At 45.0% G+C, this 21,364-nt stretch overlaps 1 protein-coding gene across 2 annotated transcripts in view; it reads right to left on the bottom strand.

The window, feature by feature from the left end:
* Positions 1-4,206: 4,206 nt before the first annotated feature.
* usp13 (ubiquitin specific peptidase 13) overlaps positions 4,207-21,364 on the bottom strand; it is a 42,477-nt gene continuing 25,319 nt past the window's right edge. Inside the window, exons 17-21 of one of the 2 annotated variants that reach the window (XM_064330137.1) lie at positions 21,103-21,246; positions 14,792-14,958; positions 11,300-11,492; positions 9,261-9,345; positions 4,207-8,109 (exon numbers count right to left, since the gene is read on the bottom strand). In XM_064330137.1, the coding sequence (XP_064186207.1) occupies positions 8,013-8,109; positions 9,261-9,345; positions 11,300-11,492; positions 14,792-14,958; positions 21,103-21,246 (686 nt within the window). In that variant the 3' untranslated portion in view covers positions 4,207-8,012. The other variant, XM_064330138.1, reaches the window with a different exon arrangement.

Genomic DNA, 21,364 nt, shown 5'->3' with positions numbered 1-21,364 from the left:
GACGCAGTTTCTTCTCCTGATAATTAGATATTGTATCCAAAGTTATACAAAACACCCCACTAACCTTCCCCCACCCGCCTTCTCCCCCCACCCTGGCAACCCCATCAGGCCCATCGGTTCCAACGCACGCACAAATCGAAAAGGCAATATATAAACTCAACTCAAAGATCCTATGCAAAACGGACTATTAAGTGGTGTCGTATGTTTCTTTTTGTTTGTTTTATGTTTTTTTCCCCCCATTTTGACTCAATGGACCAAAAACAAAAAAAACAAAAAAAAAGAATTCAAAAGTCTCAGTTTCAGACAGATGATTTCAGGGTCAAAGCAACAGAACCATCGCCATGGTGATTAATCTCTGACGCTGCATGGCTGCGTGATAAGGCGGCGGCTTCGAGAAAAACGCGTCGTGAGGAACGCGTTTGTGTTCCAGTGGAAGGAACACTTTGCATTCTCTGTGTAGTTCTCTTTGTGGCAATCAAGGTGAAGGTTTGGCCAGTCGCTGGAGCTCAAAACCAGGCTCTTCAAAGGGACACGAGCGACCAGAGGAACGCTGTAAAGCGGAAAAAGGCCGGGCAGGCAACGGAGTCCTTTCAACAAGACATCTTATCTTTCGTGACCATGGAAACGTGGTTTGGTTTGTGTGCGGTCGTGTCATTGAGCACACAAGCGCACCTTTGTGTCTGGTGGTTACTGCTTCAGAGTTTAGTTTTATAACGGCAATATTCTGTGCACACACATTGAAAAAAGCACGTCCCCTGCATTCAACACATGAAAGAACCGCGTCGGCCCAAACGTAAGTGCCCTTACCATAATTTATATTTCACATTAATCCATATGACAGGAGAAAGGACGCCCAGTGGTGCGAGGAAGCTAGTCCGAAACCAGTGGTCCTTACCAGTAAAACATATTGGTATTCCGTATCACCTTCTGTTTCTGTCTGTCTGACTAATTTAGAAAATATCACAAGTAATACCCAGGGGTGGGAAAACCCAGGTTTAGAAAATAAAAGTCCTCCCCAGTAAGGCAGAAACTGCTTTTTATTTGTTGTAAAAAATCTTTTTAAAATAGGGACAAAAGATGAGCTGAAGGAAACTCTAGGGGGCATAAATGGCTGGTAGAGAGGATAGAGGGAGGGGTTGGGTGGACATATTTGGAGGGTAATACTAAAAAACCAGGAAGCAAAAAGCAGGAATACTTTACTCATTTCCCTGCTGAAAATTCCCGCAAAGACCTGGGAACTGGGATTCTAAGCTGGTTTATAAGCTGTGTTTCTCGACACTTCCAGCTGGTCATGGCTGGTCTGTGGCTGTTAAAAAGCTGGTTAACCTGGTACAGTAAGCTGGTGGTCAACGGGTGGACCAGCTGACGATATAGGCTGGTCAGCTGGTGAATGATTGGTTGACCGGCTACAAGCGTCGAAAAACACAACTTGAACCAGCTTGACCAGTTTTGACTGGTTTAAACCGGAATTTTCAACAGGGCTGCCATTTTGAATATTACGGGTTGAATCTTGAGACAATGGCAATGACAATCCTATGGGTGTTTTTCAGAAATATACCCAACTACGTACTCGTAGAAAATATATCCATTTCGCTTGTGTAAATGTTGTTTATATGGATAGAGGGGGGAGGGGGTACTGGTAAGATTTGTAATCCACTTGCACCACTGAGGATATCCCTCCACATATTCAGTTGGTTCAGGGTGAGAAGAACACAGAACCGGAACTCTTTCCAAATGAGGAGTGAATGTAGAAAACATTGGGACTCACACCCCCCATAGTAATAAACTGCAGCTGGAACGCCACCAACACAAGCAACTGCCCATGCACTGAAAAACAGAAGAACACCAGTACATCACAGCCACACTTTCCACACACACACACACATAAATAATGACACGCACTGGTGTAACACATACTGCAGGATCAAAATGCCATAAAGGTCCCAGCCAATCTCAATGCATCAAGACTGGTGGTCCTGGAATCTGATTGGTTCTAGCAGGTTTTAGCCGACACCGTAGGGTCATAGGTCAGCGTTTAAGCTGGCCTGAATCAATGCCCCAGAATAAGCCCCGCCCACACAAGGGTTAAGCCACACATCCTCCGATGAGATCCTCCGCTTGGCATTGCTCTCACATCCCACTTATGGGTGGGTTTTCTATTTTTAAAACAGTGTTCCTAAAATGTATATTGGTCGTACGTTGTGGAAATCCACACACAGCAATAATTAACGAGTCCTCCTTAACAGATCTGTGTGGAATCGGGAAAATTTTTTTAATTGGAGACAGTTTACACGTTGGATCTTTAATCTGATCGGTTATTGCACCATGTTCCCTGTCTTTCCGGTCGCCCGCCCACTTGCCTTGCATCGCCAGCTATCCCAGCATGCCTTGCAGACGCAAAAAAACTCAACACCCATTGAAATGAATGATGAGGCGATTAGGAAGTTGCTTCCTGTCGAGAGGACGCGTGGCTTCACCCGAAGGTTATGAGGCTCACGGGTGGGGCGGCTGTTTTCATTATAAAAGGTGTGCGCGCCATTTTATTTTTTTCTTTCGAAAGGAAGCTCGAGAGTTTTAACAGGTTTCTCCCTTTCTGTGTGTGGCCCTCGGTACTGGTCAAACCTCGTTTTTGTCACAACTGTCTGTCTGCCTTTGTAGAATGCATTGTCAGAACTGCCTTTACCCGACGAATCCTGGCCCCCCCTTGTGTTTTATTCAGCGAATCACTGTCAGCTTTGTAATGGAGCGGGCCTGTAGTTTTTTTCTTGCATTTTAACAAAGATGAATAACATAATGGCTGATTTAGAGCTAAATTATTTTTTTAAATGTTGTATTTTCCAGCTGCTCACCTTAAATATTATATTCAATTCTACTGTATATTAAATAGTGATGTGTTTATTTAGGATGTCAAATGGAGGGGAAATTTTTTTATTTTTTTAGAACTATCTACCTTCTCAGGTGTGATGAATTAGTGAAAGCATGCCCCCCTGCACTCCTCACCCCCCCCCCCCCAAAAAAGAACATCATCCATTCAGCTCGCATGCTCAATATATAAATATACATATATATTTATTTTTGAATGCTATTTCAATTATTTTTATGCATGGTATTCATTAAATATTTTGTTTCTTTTTTCCTTATTTATACTGTATACATAAAATATGTAGTGAATTTAAATAATATTTCTCATTGCAATGCACTTTTGACCTTTCTTTATATATAAATATATATATTAAATACACAAAATGTAGACAAGGAACTACCGTTTTAATGCACAGAATGACCTAGATAGAGCATAATAATTTATAGCTTACTGAAAATGCATACTGTCAACTCTATCAATCTTATTAAATAGTAAAAAAAACAAACAAACAAAAAAAAAAACAACTACATGAAAGGTTTTGGGCATATTATACAAACGTTATCTTTTCAAATAAAATCTTTTAATAAATTGAGGTAGTGTCGATCTTTTCTGTGTGTCTCGTGGTTTTCCTTGTGTAAACAGTGCTTACAGTACATCAGCAATTTAGGATCAAATCAAATGTATTTATACAGCGCGTTTTACAAAAAACATTTTCACAACATGCTTCCCTGGTCCTGGGCCAATTGCATGAAGGGAAATTTGCTCGTTCACACAAAGGAAGACACCCAAGGAGCTTACGATAGCAGGATAGTTTGACGGCTAAGGAACTGGGTGTGCGGCTCACGCGGTGTGAGTTTGACCTCCCGTTGGAGTTGCACTACTGAGCAAAGTACTGAATCTGAATTGCCTTAATAAATATGCAGCAGTATGAAATGGATTGTATGTAAAGATATAATCTATAGGATGTGAGTGTCTGAGAATTTCCTAAAAATAATGCAATGTAAACCCTGAGAAAGGCCAGATTTATAGCAGGGGGAAGTCTTCTCTACTCTGGCCACAAGATCAACACTTCACTGTTTTTTTTCCAAAGTTAAGAAGAAATGTTGGCTGAATCCAGACCACAGTGAGTATACGACTACAGCCAATCAAATCTCACGCAAGGGTCACATGTTCACCCAAGGCCACACCTCTGTGGGGGTGATGTCACCACATCATCCTGGACCCTTCTGCTGGACAGGATCCAGTCTGAACAATATGGCCGCCAGTCTCTCTACTGCTAAGGCCAGCGTTTTCCCAAACCTACCTGAAAGAGGTAGAGAAATGAATGAAATCAACAGGAAGGATAAAGAACGTCAACAAATGTGTTGTTTATTGAACCATCCCAACATTACAAGTAAGCAGCACCGGTGGATTTGTTTGTACCTTGAAGGTTTCCACATAAACATTCTTCTTCACTGAAAGAGTAACCATGACAAAAGACGGAAAACCCACTACATATTGCGGATGATTGCAGGATATTATATTTTGATCGATACCAGGACTGAAAGACAGCACGTACATTTCAGTAGTTCTGAGAAAGGCAGACTGAAGTAGATTTTTGAAAAAACTAAAACTATAATTAACCGATGAAGAGAAACTGTATGAAAATAAAACTACAGGATTGGCACAATATTTTTTTGCAAAAAAAAAATTTTTTTTAATTAAATAAAAACAAGGTGACGTATCATTTTTGTTGTTCAATTCAATGAAAAAAAAAACCACGCACACACAAACACACGCACGCGCACACCCGCAAACATTCCATTGTACAATTACAAAACGACGGATGTCAACCTTTAGTGCACATGCTGATGGCATAAGATGTAACCGGAAGTTTAACTGTAATACCTTTATAGTATATTACGGGGGTGGGGGCTGGGATATAACAGAACCACCCTCCCCAAGATCAACAATGTTACAGCCACTGCAAGAAAGCAGGAAGAAACCCAGAAAGTCAGAAGAGCAAGAAATGAAAACAGAGGGTATAAAGGTCAAAGGTCGACAAGAAACCTCAGTCAAGGAGGAAGAGGGAAAGAACAGGGTGAGTTGCATAGGAAGCAGCGTAACTGTCACTGAACTGCATAGACAAGATTACCGCAGCAAGAGTCATCAAGTTAACGTGACCAACACTGATTTGGTTTTAAATGAAAATAAAGGGACTATGCTTTGTTCAACACATCAGATGTGTTACAGACATTTTAAGATTCGTACAAAAGAAAGAAAGAAAAAAAGAAATAAAGTTTCATTTTTGATATGTGAATTGCATCGTTGTACTGTATAAGTAATCGGATTTGTTTTGAACAAGCACGGCAAGGTAATTTCAAGTTTTCAATACCGAGACATTCTTGAAATTGTTGAACCCTTCAGAGTGCAAGAGAATTTAATGTACACCGCGCGCTTTATCAATGCTTCCTACTACACCTGGGGATTTCAAAATGCAGTTTTTAGACACGGTGGCTCCATTATAACGCATAACCGGGAAGAAAATAGCAAATGGTAAATGGAGTTCTGTCTTCCGTTAAGCAACACGCCAGTTGTGCTCGTGACATTACACCATTTTTTTCCTTTTTCTTTTTTGAGCAAAATGCCTTTTTTGAGTTGTGCCCAAAACATTTATTTTGCATGAAACGTTTTTAATCAGAGAAGAAAGTTATTTTCTTCAACACTGTAAATGATTCACTGAGTGTTAAATCTGCAGATAAGGCTTGGTAACAGCGAACACCGTATGGAGTACATTCAATTACGCGTTTTATCACAGGTTATCGTTGAACCGCAAACAACCACAGTTTTCAACAATGAAAATGCATATTATTTCCCGCACAAGAGAACAATCTGTTTTTCTTGAGTCTATGACGTATTGCTGTAGGAATTCTGGAATCGCTGTGCAGTAAACGAATGCGGGTAAAATATATTCCGTTCCGTTAGGCTTGTGGAGATGATCAAACTCGCTGCGTCGGAAAACTTAAAACACTCGCTGAAACCCTGGCTTTGCCGAAAACTAACACTGCGCGTACCTCAGACAGGGAATTTATTTCCTTTTGCCACCTTTCTAAAAAGGACCTGTAATTTCTGCTTTAATTAATTTGTGGCGTGAGTGACCCTGTTTAGAGTGGACCTGTTGTGCCTTCACGCTCCACCCGCGACATTACAGCGAGGAAAGGGGCAAAACGGCCACTTGTAAATATCGTGCCTAATTGAGTCCATAACTATACTGTGAGTGACAGGATCCAAATCCGTCTCACTCACTGTATTCTTCAGACAGTGATATTTGACCGCACTTCGTGGCAAAGTGAATTATAAATCAAATTACCGAAATGAGTATGAAATGCTACCAGGTCCCCCCCCCCCAATACAAATGTGTAGACCAAACAGAAAGCCCCAGCCTGAAATTCCCACAAAATAAAATATATTTTTGTGTTTCCCCACTCCAGAGGGCTTACACTACAATACGTCAGTATGTCTGTGCATAATTTTATATACTGTGTATATCATACTGTTGTGTCAAAACGCACAAAAGCTAACTCAGCTTTTCTTCTGAATGCTGTTTTGGAATACATAAAGTAAGCATTTTGAAAAGGAAACTGGACAGTTGATACATTTTTGGTTTGTACCTCTGCATTCTTTCAACAGACTTTTGCCACATTCATCAGGAACAAGAAAACAAAAAAGTAAAACATAACAAGGGTCAAGGCAATGTGTGCAATTCCTGCTCATAGCATAAAATAAATAAAAGCAAAAATAAAATAAAAAATAATAAAAGCTTTTCACGTAAAACAAAAATTGGATTCCTGTCAAAAACGGTTGCTATGCAGGCATCTGCTCAGGCTGAGATGGAGGTTCTCTACTTTTCTATCTATCCTGCTTTTCTGTTTTCCCTCAAAACTAGCACGCCGTCAACAAGAGCAAGTCACTTGACCACTCAGAGAGACATTTGGTCTGTCCAACCCCCATTCCTCCACGCTAGCAGGGACATTTTACTTTTTCCCAATATGGCTGTTTATGCAACGGACTTCATCCTCAGTGATCCGTCTGTCGGGCGTCTTCGGGAACGCGCTCAATCATATTTAACTTGAGCGGCGTGGGTCATTTCAGAAATCAAGAATCGAAAAGCAATGCCGTGACGCTTGTTAACCCAAGATTACCCAGAATCCTCTGCAAACCCAACAGATGTGCTGTATTGATTTGTCGCCTACCCCGTGCACCGCAACAGAAGGTCAACGCAGCGTATTCAAAGGCACTGCTGCCGTTTAGTGCCATCTGTCAGTCAAAGTGTTGCCTTGGCACTGAACCCCGTTGCGGGGGAAGGGGGGGCGTGGCAGGGGGAGGGGGCGTGGCAGTATCACAGGGAGGGATGGCAGTGTTACAGAGCCGTTAGGGAAGTGGGCCTGCAGCTCTGAGGTTGCAGGTTTGAACCCCGGCTGGGGCAGTGCCACTGTCACTGTGTATCCTTGAGCGAGGTTACTTAACCCTGAATAGCTTTGGTAAATATCCAAATATCCAGCTGTGTGAACAGTTTGTATGTAAAAAAAATAAAATAAAATAAAAAGTCATAAAAATGCAAGCCGCAAAATTCACACTGGATAAGAGCGTTTGTAAAATACATTTAGAAAATAATCTGCTGTTCAACGCTTCCAGTTTAGGGCGTGACACAGAACGGCAAAACTGGTCACGGTGCATCCCATTCTCACCAGCACATCCCATAATGTAGAAAATTAAGGCTCAACTATGACATCTTTGAAAGAAAAGCTGAATGCATAGAAAATAAAATGGGGTTAAAAAAATAAAATAAAAATAAAAATTAATAATAATAATAATAATAATAATAATAAATCTGATATGCACTACCATATATATTAAGCTCTGTATTTCAGCAACTAAAATTGCACACATCTCCCCAGTATCTCTACCTTTGACAAATAATACAAAAAACGAATTACACAACTTTTTTACCCCTCTTTGACCAAGCTTCATATTCTAGCCAATCGAGCGGCATCCTGCATGACCTCACAGGCTCTTCTCCTCTTTGCTGGGCTGGTGTTGGATATTTTCATCGGTTCCTCCTCGTTGCTCGGAGACTGCAGATTCCTGGAGGTGGGCTGGCAGTTGGAGCCTAACTGCGTGACAGTCGGTGATAAAAGTAGATGTAGCCCAAGTCTTTTGGAGGTCTTTCCGACAGACAGACTTTATGGTCATTGAAGATCACCCATCTATAATGAAAAAAAAAAAAAATAAGACATTGACATAAATTACATCACACATTACTTTCAATAAAAATGGCCTCAGTGGAGTGACTCTTGGCAGGGACTCTACACTAGCGTAAGTATACCTAATGTGCCATAAAGTAACCTAATGAACAAGACTACCTAGCGTGAAGCATACTCAATGTGCAATAAGATCTCAAGGACATGAACCCTAGTGAGCTTACTAAATGTGCAATGAACATCCAAGAAGATGCAATCACCTTTTTTAACGGTCTTTGATAACGTAAGTGGAACAAGTCTACATGCGGATTGCATCCTAAACAGATCTGGCAGTCTGCATGTTACACCTAACTGAGAAATACACTAACTAGTGGCTTTCTTGTGCAAGTCAGTTTACACTGCTCTCCTGCAATTTGCATATCTTTGCACAGTGGACCGTGATAGGTTCAACACATTTGTGACATCACAAATTCTGCTCGGATTTCAGAAAGTGGAAAATTCCCGTCACAGGGAGATGTGAAAAAGAACCCGGGTGCAGTTCTGTCAAAAATCATTTATAGGAAAGTCATCTCCAACGAGACAACCATTAAAAACAGTCAGTTGATCTGTGGCGTGACTGAGTGCTGAGTGGATGTGATGGAGGCCAGAGTGGATGGATTGACCGGCAATGTGGTGATTTGCATCAGTGGATGGTGACTAGGGCTCAGAGTGGATGTGTGACGCTCAAGGATGTGTTTGCGGCTCTGGATGTGTAGGGAGAGTGATGGGCCAGAGGGATGTGATGCGTGCTCACAGTGGATGATGTGGGACAAGGATGGGATGGTGATCAGAAGTTGGATGGGGCTCAGAGGGATGTGAGGATGGCTCGATGGATGGTGATGCGGTCAAGAGTGATTGACGCTCAAAGGATGGTCTGATGGAAGGGGTCAGATGATGTGATGGAGGCTCAGAGCGAGGTGAGGACGGCTCAGAGTGGATGGTGGTTGGATGGGCTCAGAGTGGATGGTGATTCGGCGGGCTCAGAGTGGATGGTGATTGGGCGGGCTCAGAGTGGATGGTGATTGGATGGGCTCAGAGTGGATGGTGATTGGACGGGCTCAGAGTGGATGGTGATTGGACGGGCTCAGAGTGGATGGTGATTGGGCGGGCTCACTTACCTCCCCTCTTTCTTAATGTGGCAGACGTAATGACCGGACATGGTTGATTCCCCCATGTGGCTGATGAAGGCGAACAGCTCGTAACCTGCGGGGGAAAAAAGTCAAACAACAAAAACAACAACAGACTCGTTTTAACAAACGGAAGACGGAAATCTGATCATCCCTGATTCCTAAACCGATTTTTCTAAACCTGAATTGCTGCAGCAGCCACCATTTAAAAGATAAGAAGAAGAGGAGGAGGAGTTATATATCCCAACGATATCATCACCACAAATGGAGTTTTTGCGGATAACAAAACACCATTTGTTTGCTGTTAGGAACTTGTAATTACAGGTCACACTAAACACCCTGAAGATGTTGAAAACCCAGGACTGTGTCTTATCCACAACGACTTGCAAAAGACAAAAATGACAAAAAATTACGTTTGTACGCAATTCCCCTTTAACAAGTATAATCTCAAACCCCAATTTAAGAATGAAAAAATAAATCCTAGCAAGAATATCAGTTACATTTGTGGTCTCACACATACTGAACAGATCTGGAGGAGCAAAGCACAGTTCTGTTAAGATGAAACCGAGTACAGCAGTAAAAGACGGCAGCACCCAATTCCTACTGCTGGAGGATAACCAAACGCGAGTCTCTAGATCAGGGGACACTCCAATCCGGCCCTCGAGGCCAGAGTAGCGCTGTGCTGCTGGTTCTCTCTCTTCCCCTCTAATCAGGGACTGATTTGACCCTGGGACCCCAGGTGAGCGGGGATCTGTGGTCGGTCTGGCATTAATCACTCAGGTAAGCACCCGGTGGGGGGAAAGAAAGGAACTGCCGGCAGTGCCACCGCCCTCCAGGGCCAGACTCTAGCGTTCCCCCCGGCGGCTCTAGATGGGTATCGACTTTGTCGTCTGCGATAACGGCAAAAGGCCGGTGAGTGCTCAGAGGAAGGGGGCCGCTTTCTATTTTTGCTCTGGAGGGTGATGAGGACACTTCACGTTTATCCACACTGCACTCTGGCAGGCACAGCCGACGCCGCGACAGGAGCGCGGCGGCAGCACGACCAAGCGGGTCTGGGGTCCATTCTAACGCTTAACTCTTCAGACGCCGGTAAAGTCTGAACAGGCTTCTGAACAGCCTGTCCCCGAGAATGTCCTGTGGAGCCTGTTACTAACTACAACATGCAAGTTGTACGAAAATGTACGAAAGTACTGTGTTAGCAATATCTTTGAAAAGAGGCTTTTCCTTTTAAAACCGTCAGTAATCTAGAGTAATGTCAAAGTATCTAAACGGTCATAGTAATTTGAATTTTTAGCCAAGATCTCCCACCAATATAGAAGTCAGGGCCTTGCGGTGGCCAGCTCCTGCTTCTAAACTACAGGAAGTTCCAGTTGCTTCCAGGGCAACATTACAGTATGGAACATCCAATGAAAGAGCTGGGCTAAAGTGACAGCTCTGTTGGGGGAGGAGCCTGGCAGTGACAGACAGGGGTACGTCGAAAATGTCCCAATCAAGCACTGAAGGGTAAAACAAACTTGATCACGCCCCTTAATAAAGTTTCAGAAGATGAGTCATTAAAATATCCCAATGTCAGTGAAAGGGAGGTAGATATTTCCATGTTAGGTATATGGAGCTGACCACCGGTTAGTCTGTTATATCTGTGACTCTACTGCCAAGGCAGCTGTTAGGACCTGGTTGCTAAGTCCCCGCAACCAGCACAGCTGTTAGGACCTGGTTGCTATGGCCCCGTCACATGCACAGTTGTTAGGACCTAGTTGCTAAGACCCCGCTACCAGCACAGCTGTTAGGACCTGGTTGCTATGGCCCCGTCACATGCACAGCTGTCAGGACCTGGTTGCTATGGCCCGTCACATGCACAGCTGTTGGGACCTGGTTGCTAAGGCCCCTCCAGCACAGCTTAGGACCGGTGCTAAGGCCGCCGTCACATGGTCCGAGGTCAGGCGGACCTGGTTGCTATGGCCCGTCACATGCACAGCTGTTAGGACCTGGTTGCTAAGGCCCCGTCACACGCCCTGGCCCGGGACACTCACGGCCGGGCCCGTCTCTGATCCGGGGTCCGAGGGGGTCCAGGTCGGGGGACAGCGTGGAGTCGCTGTGGGCGTTGCCGGTGGAGACGGCGTTGTCGTTGGGCTCCGTGTCGGCCATGTCGGACGCGGCCTCGCTCCCCTCCCCGCTGTCCGGGTGGGTGAAGATCCACTCCAGGGCCCGCTCCAGGTTATTGTTCTGAACACACAGACACACACGCTGCTGTCAGAGAGAGCCAGCAGAACTGAACACACCTGCGCTATGAGCTAACACTAACTCAACACTCAACACACCTGCGCTATGAGCTAACACTAACTCAACACTCAACACACCTGCGCTATGAGCTAACACTAACTCAACACTAAACACATCTGCGCTATGAGCTAACACTAACTCCACTAACACCGCTTTCACAACACTAACACACTGCTATGAGCTAACACTAACTCAACACTAAACACACCTGCTGTATGAGCTAACACTAACTCAACACTAAACACACCTGCTGTAGCAGCTAACATTAACTCATTAACACTAAACACACCTGCTGTATGAGCTAACACTAACTCAACACTAAACACACCTGCTGTATCAGCAAACACTGAACACCCCTGGTAAACAGCCTTGTGTAGTCAAACCCCTGGTAAACAGCCTTGTGTGGTCTAAACCCTGGTAAACAGCCTTGTGTGGTCAAGACCCTGGTAAACAGCCTTGTGTGGTCAAAACCCCTGGTAAACACCCTTGTGTGGTCAAACCCCTGGTAAACACCCTTGTGTGGTCAAAACCCTGGTAAACAGCCTTGTGTGGTCAAAACCCCGGTAAACACCCTTGTGTGGTCAAAACCCCTGGTTGTGACCTGTACTGAAACATGAACTGATTTAGGAACTCTGATTCATCCCGGATGGATTCTGGAGCAGAGAGCGAACGCAGACTGATGTCGTGTTCTTTTTTTGGACTGAGGTGAACCCCCCCCCCCCCCCCCGCCTCCCTGACACCGGGCTATTATTGGAACGGCTGTCAGACGTCCAGTGCGTCACACACGGCACTTTTCTTTAAATTGTTTAAAATTTTATTTTATTTTTTTTAAACGCACTAGTCACTGATTTGTTCTGAAGTGGGCACGGAAACAAACTAGACGCATCAAGACGTCATATGTTAAATGCAACCGTCACGCACTGGGAATTTCACAAGACGTAACTCGGTGGCGAAGGGTTTCTGTAAAGTGAGACAATCTACCAGCGACAAGTACAACTTTATTCAAGAGATAGCAAAGCGATCTTTGGTTTTACTGTATGGCAGTAACGATCTGAGGCAGGACACAGCAAATTCAATAGTACAGTGAACCGGCTATACTGTGACTTTACCTTGGGTCCAGTTATGATTTTTGGGGAGCTTATTTAGAGAAAAGTTACACGTCTGTGTTTCATAGCGTGCTCAGTAGACTGAGGAGATGCGTTTTGTATTTTGTTTTTTAGCTTTAAAAAAAGGTCAAAACAAGCAAGGCTTCTCTCTTTCTCTTCCACCCAGAACAAGAGAAGAGAGAGCTGGACATTGTGAAATCAGTCCAGAAGTACAGGTTCGAGAGATTAACTGTATCACAAAGAAAACTTTCTTCATATTTTGAAGGGCTTAGAAAGGACAGCACAGCCTTATAACTTGTGTTATTAAAAGCAAAAGAGCATGCTGTTTCAAGTATTTTAGCTTTCGTTATGAACACACCGCATATTGCTAACAATATATGTGTTGTGATGATGAAGATGTTCATTTTCCTAACCATACGGTCGACATTTTCATATGCCATTTTAAAAGCATCATAAAACAATGGACTAAATGAATGTGCTATAATTGCTACCTGACGCATAGCTCTGCTCAGATAATAACACTATCAGTCAATAATATGTTATTTAAATGCATCTGAATCGGAGCTTTGACAGACACGATCAGTCAACCTTCGTAACAGCGTCACGCAGTAAAACTGCTCGTTAATATAACGCAAAATTTTCTAAACCACAAAGACCAGGAAGAGCCATTAAAACCCAAATGCACTGAGCACGCAAGTGGGTCAGCCAAGTTAATTATAGCCTTCACAGAACGAATATCAAGCGCTCAGTCAATATTCAGCCTTTCAATTTTAGATCTCTTGTAGACCGTTACATTTACTTTGGATTTTCTGATGAGTTCTTAAATAACCCCCCTCCCCCTTTTTGTTTTCTTTTGGGCAAAAAAACACATTTTCCATGTGGAAAAATTCTTGAGTTCAACTGAGAGCAACTGGTATGTCAGTATTTTCAGTTAAAATGTATTATTTGATTATACAAGTAGATTAGGCAGCCGTCTTGAAACTGCATGGGTGTAGCCTTCATTTCCGATTAATTTGGCAACACATCATATTTTGGTGCTTTATGAATGCAGGGCCTGTATTCACAAAGCATCTCAATCTAGGACTTCTGATCTAGGATCAGAGACTGTTTTCATAAAGCATCTCAGTCTAGAACTGCTGATCTAGGATCACAGACCGTATTCATAAAGCATCTCAGCCTAGTTGTGCTGGTCTACGATTAGGGCCTGTATTCAAAAAGCAAATTCAAAACTCAAAATATGATTTCTGACCAAGGATCAGGGCCCGGCTGTATTCATAAAGCATTTTAGAGCAGGGAGCGCTGACCAAGGATCAGGGCCTGTATTCACAAAGCATCTTGGAGCAGGGAGTGCTGATCCAGGACCCCTTTGTACCCAAAACTTCACGCCGCTTTGATTTAGCACTCTCTCTCTAATCCAGTGGGACCGACGGTGAGAGAGAGCTTGCATCCACCAGAGTCGCCGCGTGAGCAACAGAGCCAGACCTGGCTGAGTACACTCCCAACCCAGCGAGGGGGGGGGGGAGGTCAGAGCCAGTCCTGGCTGAGTACACTGCCAACCCATCGGTAAAGCACGGACTGGAAGCCCCCATGAGCTAACATGAGCCCAAGAAGTCTAAACTGACCCAGGAACAGCAGACCCACTCAGAGATGCTTTATGAATAAGATGACTTTATGAATAATGGTTTTTTTTTAAAAAAGTTGAATTGCATGGGGGGGGGAGGTGTTAGGGGAGGTAAAAATTCTCCCCAGCTATCTCACTGTTATGATCACATGATACTGTGATAATGGAGGTTGCTACCACCCGCCCGCACTGAAACGGGTAAAAAGACTTTTAGGTTCCCTCTGAAGCAGCCTCTGCGCACAGACCTGGTTACTCCTGGAGAATTAAAATTTAGAACCAGATGCTACTGGTCACTTTAACCGTTTTTTTTTAAAAACTCAGGCTTTTTTTAACCATGTTGTATTATTGATTTTATGTAATCTTATTTGGGTGATCTGCATGGGCGTGAAACAGGCCGTTGCTGTAAATGGGTATGTGTGTGTGTGTGTGTGTGCTCGGTCAACCTGCCCCGCGTAAGTAAAGGTTAAATAAAAATTTAAATAAATGAATAAGGAGGCGGGGGCAAGGACACTCACGGTGCATTTGAGGGCCTGGATGCTCTGTTGCCGTGGGAACCCCATGGATATGAGGATGGAGACGCTCTCCTCGGGCGGCTGGTTGTCCAGGGCTGGGGGCGGAGCTCCGCCGGGGCTGGAGGGAGTGGCCACCGAGGCAGAGGGCGTGGCCAGCGGCTCCGCAAAGTCTGGGGGGGGGAGGGGGGGGGCACAAAGGGGAGACACTTCCTGTCAGAGAGCCCGGGAAAATCCGTGGCGGCAGGAAGTCGCTGGTTTCCAACGGAAACCCAGACTGAGGACGTCGGCCTACACCACCGATCCAGGTCACATATGCACTGGACCTACATCAAACTACACACACTGTCCTACGTTAATCCCAAAACTCACTCTATCCACTCAGCCGACTGACTAACTCATGAGATGAAATGATTTATCTCCTAGTTTTAACACCCCATTGCTTACCAACTGAGATATTTTTAATTGCTTACAATTTTCTCTTGAACATGCTCACAGTGTAAAATCTTATCAACCGTAAGGTCTGTTGTAAAGATGCACTGTATTGAAACAGACAGACAAAATGAAAGCACAGAACAAGGCTGGAGAGCTTAAACGAAGGGTCACACAGACACTCTTAGAGCATAGAGTAGCTCAGAAGATCCTGCCCACTTCTGTCCCAAGAAAGCTTCAGTCTACAGCTGGTTTTCCAGCTCTCTTAAAACCCATTAAGGTGTGACATCACTAATATGATTAGAATGTTACATCAGCATTAGAATGTTCAGTCAAGAACAATCATTGCTGGCGACTGAAAAGCAGTGGAGTTCTAGAACACTGACTTGAACACACTTTCAAGAATCTTGAAAAAAACATTCCAACATACTCTCCAAAGGGCTAAAGAACAAACAGGCTCTGCGCCAAGGATGGAAGTATAATTGGTTCAATCAAGACAAAGAAAAGCTGAAATTTTGGGGTTTGAAACCAGGCTGGGATGAATTCTTGCAGACACTACAGCCCTTCTGAGGCTCTGAACGCTCTACTGCAGAGCAGGAGTCGCTCCTGAAATCTTGTCAATTCATCCATTCAAAAGAGCACCACTTAATTCTGTTCCTGAAAATGGCTTCCATCCATTAAACGCAGTTTAAAGTGCGCAATTTCACGCCTTTCCCAGAAAACGCCTCCAAACAGGAAACAGGATCGGAGTCTGACGTAGGTTAATGTGATCACTTAGGCTTAAATTGCTTCACAATGCGTCCTTGAAATGATTATTCATCGTTTTACCCTCCGTGATTCAATTGCTCACATTTCACACATCGGAAGAAAAAAAATAAAACCTGTGTACTAGCCCTGTGAACTGCGGAATGATGCGGTTGCTTATTTCAATATAATTTGAGCAATATCTATGAGCTAAAAGCTCCCACTTTTCTCATTCACTGCTGCGTGTAACAGAAACAGCTATTATTACTCCTTATTGCAGCCAATAAGACGCTAACCAACCAAAGACGTGAACAGTTTATGTAAAACGCCTTTAAGGTGCGTTGCGCTCAACATACTTCAAAGAAAAAAAAACAAAAAAGGCTGCTCTGCTTCCATTCAAAACCAGGGGTCCAAGCAGGATGGGTGCCCTGGCGAAAGGACTGAACCCCACACGAAGCAGAGGGGGAGACTTGTCTCTGGCTTCAGAGCTGGCCCTCCCTAAACACTTCCATTTCCCTGTGTCAACAGTTCGCTCTTCCAGAATAAAAACGGAAGTCTGTACTCTAGCCACACTCTAGTGCATTACATTGCATTACATTTATTTAGCAGACGCTTTTATCCACAGCAACGTACAAAAAGTGCATATCAAGGTCACTGGAACAACTCCGAAAAGGTTTTGATAAGGGACGATACTCATTTCAGTGCAGCCACTTCCTCGTTCCGTTGGGCTCGTTCTAGACAAAAATACATTGAGAGCTTTTCGGCTGCCATTGCTCTCCTTCACCTCCTCTACCCGTCTTTCCCGTGCTGTTCTGCAGCCCGTCATATTCTGTCAGCGAGGAGGGGTTTACTCCAGAGAGAAAGAACAGGCGGCAGAGAGTGTTTTACACGTACCTCAGAACGAGGTGGGGGGGGGGGACTATATGGTGTTCATGCAAGACATGCAAGACATTCAGGAAATCCGATACATCATGTTTTTCAACGTACCAACGTCATTTATGTGGTATGTAGCGGCAAATGTAATTTTACATTAAGTTGTATATGTATATAAAAATACATTTGCACAAATCATAAAAGCCTTTTCAAATGGCTTTAGCGATGCTTAGGCGCCCTGCCTTTGGCGATATTAAAAGCGACTGATAAGTCACTATAATGGGGGGGGGGGAAAAAAAATCTATTTCATATTTCTGAGTTTATGAATGTCAACAAATTTACATTCGCAGCGAGAAACTGCTGGCTAAATATTCAAGCTCCAATCGGGGAAACATGTAGCACACAGAAGTGATAAACTCCACATGGAGGATATGGTGCTTCTCCACTCACACAACATGGCCTTGTTTTTATACAAACGGCCTCTCGTTTATATAATGGCCTCTACACACAGACGCTGGATCGTTTCACTGCTGACATTTCAACCGCGGTTGTAATGGGTCCTTCACTAGAGGAAAAGAAAAAAAAAAATAATAATAATAATCATAAAATGAATGGTCGCTTTCGGATAGGCAGGAAATGAAGCTCCTCTTATTTTTGACGAGAATCGCTCTCCAGGACGGAACTCTCGCGTCCGAAAAACCGCGATCCGCGGCACGGCTCGCATTACCCAGAGAGGCTGCCGAACGCTGATTGCGTTCGACATCAAATCGACTCAGCCAATCACCGGTCAGAACCTATTGTTGAGGAGCACGATTTACGAGGCGCGGCTTGGAGAAGGAAAAAAAAAAAACGTTCTAGGAAAAAGCAGAAACGAGTCAAGCGTTTCCCCCGGTTACGCTACATAATACCCTTCTCAAACGGTCGGGCGTCAGCTGTAATGACAGGGGCCGGTGTGAGCGAGTGGTGGTTTATGGACAAGGACAGGCTGGCGGGCGCTACTTAAGTGAGGGGGGGGGGGGAGCTCCACCCCCATCAAAGATCGCAACTTGGTACATTCCGTCTTAGCCTCACGATAATTGGCATGACCTTCCTTTGATGTGTCAGAACAGAATCTTTCGCCTGCATCTGCGAGAGGCCATTTGAAGCGATGATGATGTCCAGAGGCTATCGCTGGTCCGCCTGCTATTATTCATGCGCGGTTCTCTTCTGAATCGGGCAACAACTGAGTAACGATGAAAAAAAAAACAAACAAAAAAAAAAAACATGCCGTTTTCGACATTTCAAACCACAAGTCACACAACGATAAGCACAAATTTTGAGGGTCTTCTTTTGAGTATTATTTTAGTTTAATCCCAACTGCAGCCTCCTCTAAATTTCCTGTACCCATTCTCTACACCTAGGAGAGGGGGGAGGGGGGGATGGGGTGGCGGGGGAGGGAAGGGGTTATACTCAGGTGGCTTCATTATTTCGGGGTGGGGTTCTGTGCATTAGCTTGGCTGTGGGCTGATAGACTATGACTGTATCATTATATGCGACACATCAGGAATGTGATAAACACACGATAAACACATGATTTCCAAGTTTGAGAACAAACTCATTAAATAATGATTTTTTTCTGCCGTTCCTGTTGGCGGGGGTCGCACATGCTCAGAAGCGACAACCAATGAGCCGCGGGTCGCCATCTCCGCGCCGCAGCTGAGGAGGGCCTTTGGGGGGGGGGGGGGGGCGTATCTCTGGAGACCCGCTCCGTCACTGTGGAGACGGAAGGATCGGAAGCTTGTGTTCCCAAAAAAACCCCCACTGGGAGAACAAAAGGGGGAAAGTTTTCGGAAACTCGCCTCACCTGAACGAGGAACAATCAGCAGTGGCACAGCGGGTCCCAAACTGTGGGTTAGGGACCCCCCCCCCCCCCCCCCGAAAAGTCACGGGGGGCACAGGGCAAGTCTTTTTTTTTTTTGGCTATATGTATTTTAACTGCACACTCTCCAGTGACATTCGAAGCAGTCACATTAAGCCAAACACACTAGTGCACCCCTGTTCTAAATCGTTGCTGTGGAAATACAGCCCCTGCTGGCTGCTGGGAAACCCCTGACGAGGGTTAATCTACCTTTTGTTTTCCCCCTGCCTTTGACCACCTCTGCTGCTTATCCTTCACCCGAGGAAGGAGAAGGGACACCCCCGTGTCCTCTCCCCCTTGGTTTCACCCCAGGGACAACGCTACGGTACGTTTGGGGGGTCACCTTCTCTAAGCACGCCGCTACGGTACGTTTTGGGGGTCACCTTCCTCCTTTCTCATCGCCTCGTTAGCTCTTAGGGGCTTTCTGCCGCCAGCAAAGCCGATAATAATTATAAAATCCACTCAAAAAACAGATTGGGCGCTGCACAAAGGAGCTTCAAGTGTGAAGGGAGGAGAGGCATCCCTGTGGAAGGCTAACGAGCTAACGCGCATTAGCACGTTAGCACGTTAGCATCAACTCCTCAGCCATTTTTACGCACAATAGATATTTCCACAATGAAGACGCTAAATGAGGCTTCCGCCCGTCCGGGCCACCGTTCTCCTTCGCCTCGTCCTCCGTTTTCTCCATTTCTTCAACGAGAGAGGCGACCAAGACAGACACACAAAAAAGTGAAGCTTTAAAAACGGTGTGTAATGTTCCTGAAGGGTGAGGAACGTCTAGTTCAGAAATTAGCGAACTGGCATACAGGCCCGTTCATAGTTGCCAGGTAACCTTAAAAAGGAGAGCAACACAGACCAACACTGTGTAGAAAACACAGCACAGGGAAGTGTGAGGCAGTCTAGCTACATCCCCAACCCCCCACACACACACCTCCCACCCCCAAAATATGATAAACAACCTTGCCTTTCGGGAATAACCTCCCCTCCTGCAGCAGCACCACGTTTTAACCCCAGATACGCCCCCTCGGGGAAGGAGGAAGAGACGGATTCTCTCTCTCTCCCCCTCCTCTCTGCATAAATGAGAAAAGCACCGACTTCGTGGAGTCTGGTTGGAAGCCGTGAGCGCAATGCAACGTGCACACAACGGATAAATTAACCGCTGAGCTCAGCACAGCCGAGGGTAAACGCGACGCAGTTCAGAGAACGCCCAGCGGGGGTCACCTGCCGATAAACCGCTCGGATACCCGACCCGCCTGCTCATCGTGAAAAATTAATGAAAACGAAGATCAAGATCAATATAATAAAAAGGTAGGATTTTCGGTCTAAATCACCTCTGCTAAAGCACAAACTGCAGCGTTTTTACAGGTTTTTTAGGAGATCGGTGAGGCGTGCTCATAATATTGCCAGCTCCAGAGCAGAGGTGGAAAAATTCAGGTTCAGAAAGTAAAAGTCCTCCCCAGTATTTTGTTCCAATCACCTGAACTTGCTAATTAGTCCAATTCTTCAGTCTTCAGGAGGTGGAAGTAATTAGCGAAATCAGCAGGCTGAGTTCATGGGTGGAAGAAAGACATGACAGGACTTTTACCTTCGGACCCCTGGACTTTCAACTCTGCTCCAGGGGGCGATAAGGAAAAAAAAATAGTCATACACACACACAGTCTCACAGACACACACGCACACGCAGACACACACACAGTCTCACACATGCACACAGTCATACACACACAACACACACAACAGTCTCTCACTCTCTCTTTCACACACACACACACACATAAAGTGTCTCACTCTCTCTTTCACACACACACACACACACACACACACACACAGTCTCTCTCTCTCACATATGCACACATACACACACACACGACTCAGATCAGACACACATGCAAAAACCTCACTGGTACAGTTGCATTCAAAAAATATAGCAGACATTCTTATCCAGAGCGACTCGCACAAGTTCGTACATAAAGCTCCAGCCAATGACCAGAGCTGACGAAGGGTCATCGGAGCAAATGCAGAATATACGTGAACCTACAACATAAACTCGAGTGTGACTGTAGGTGTTCGATGGAGATTAACCCTTTAAGGTATGACATCACAAACATGTGATCAAAATGTACTGAACTGAACAATCTAACGCTGATGTCACAATCACCGCTGGCGAGTGAAGGCAACAGAGTTCTAGAACACCAACGAAAAAGCATTCCAACAAACCTACTCTCCAAAAGGGCTGAGGATGCAGTTCTATAAGCGGCAGTGCCTGAAGGTGCAGCGTAGGCAGGGCAGCTAAGACCATGATAAATGGGGGGGCAATTCACCTCCCCCTACCCTGTTCTGCCACACCTGAGCCCGGACGCTGGGAGCTCACCTGGCTCCTCCATGTGGGCTATGATCCAGTTGAAGGCCATCTCGGGGCCCATGTTCCCGGTGTAGTACACCGCCTTCCTGCAGGCCTCCAGCGGGAACCCCATCTCGGCCAGCTGCATCACGGACGCCTCGTCTATTTCTGGAGCTGAGGAATCAGAAGAAGAAGAAGAAGAAGAAGCAGAAGAATAAGAAAAAAAACAAACATCATCCGCTCCTGAAGCACATTGTACCCCGCGGCGATCCGTCCTCTCTGGGCCTCATTA

The sequence above is a fragment of the Anguilla rostrata genome, chromosome 4, assembly GCF_018555375.3.
Source record: "Anguilla rostrata isolate EN2019 chromosome 4, ASM1855537v3, whole genome shotgun sequence".
In the NCBI taxonomy this organism is placed as follows: domain Eukaryota; kingdom Metazoa; phylum Chordata; class Actinopteri; order Anguilliformes; family Anguillidae; genus Anguilla; species Anguilla rostrata.
Note: the sequence above shows the minus strand (reverse complement) of the source record. Positions and strands in the feature narration are given on the sequence as shown.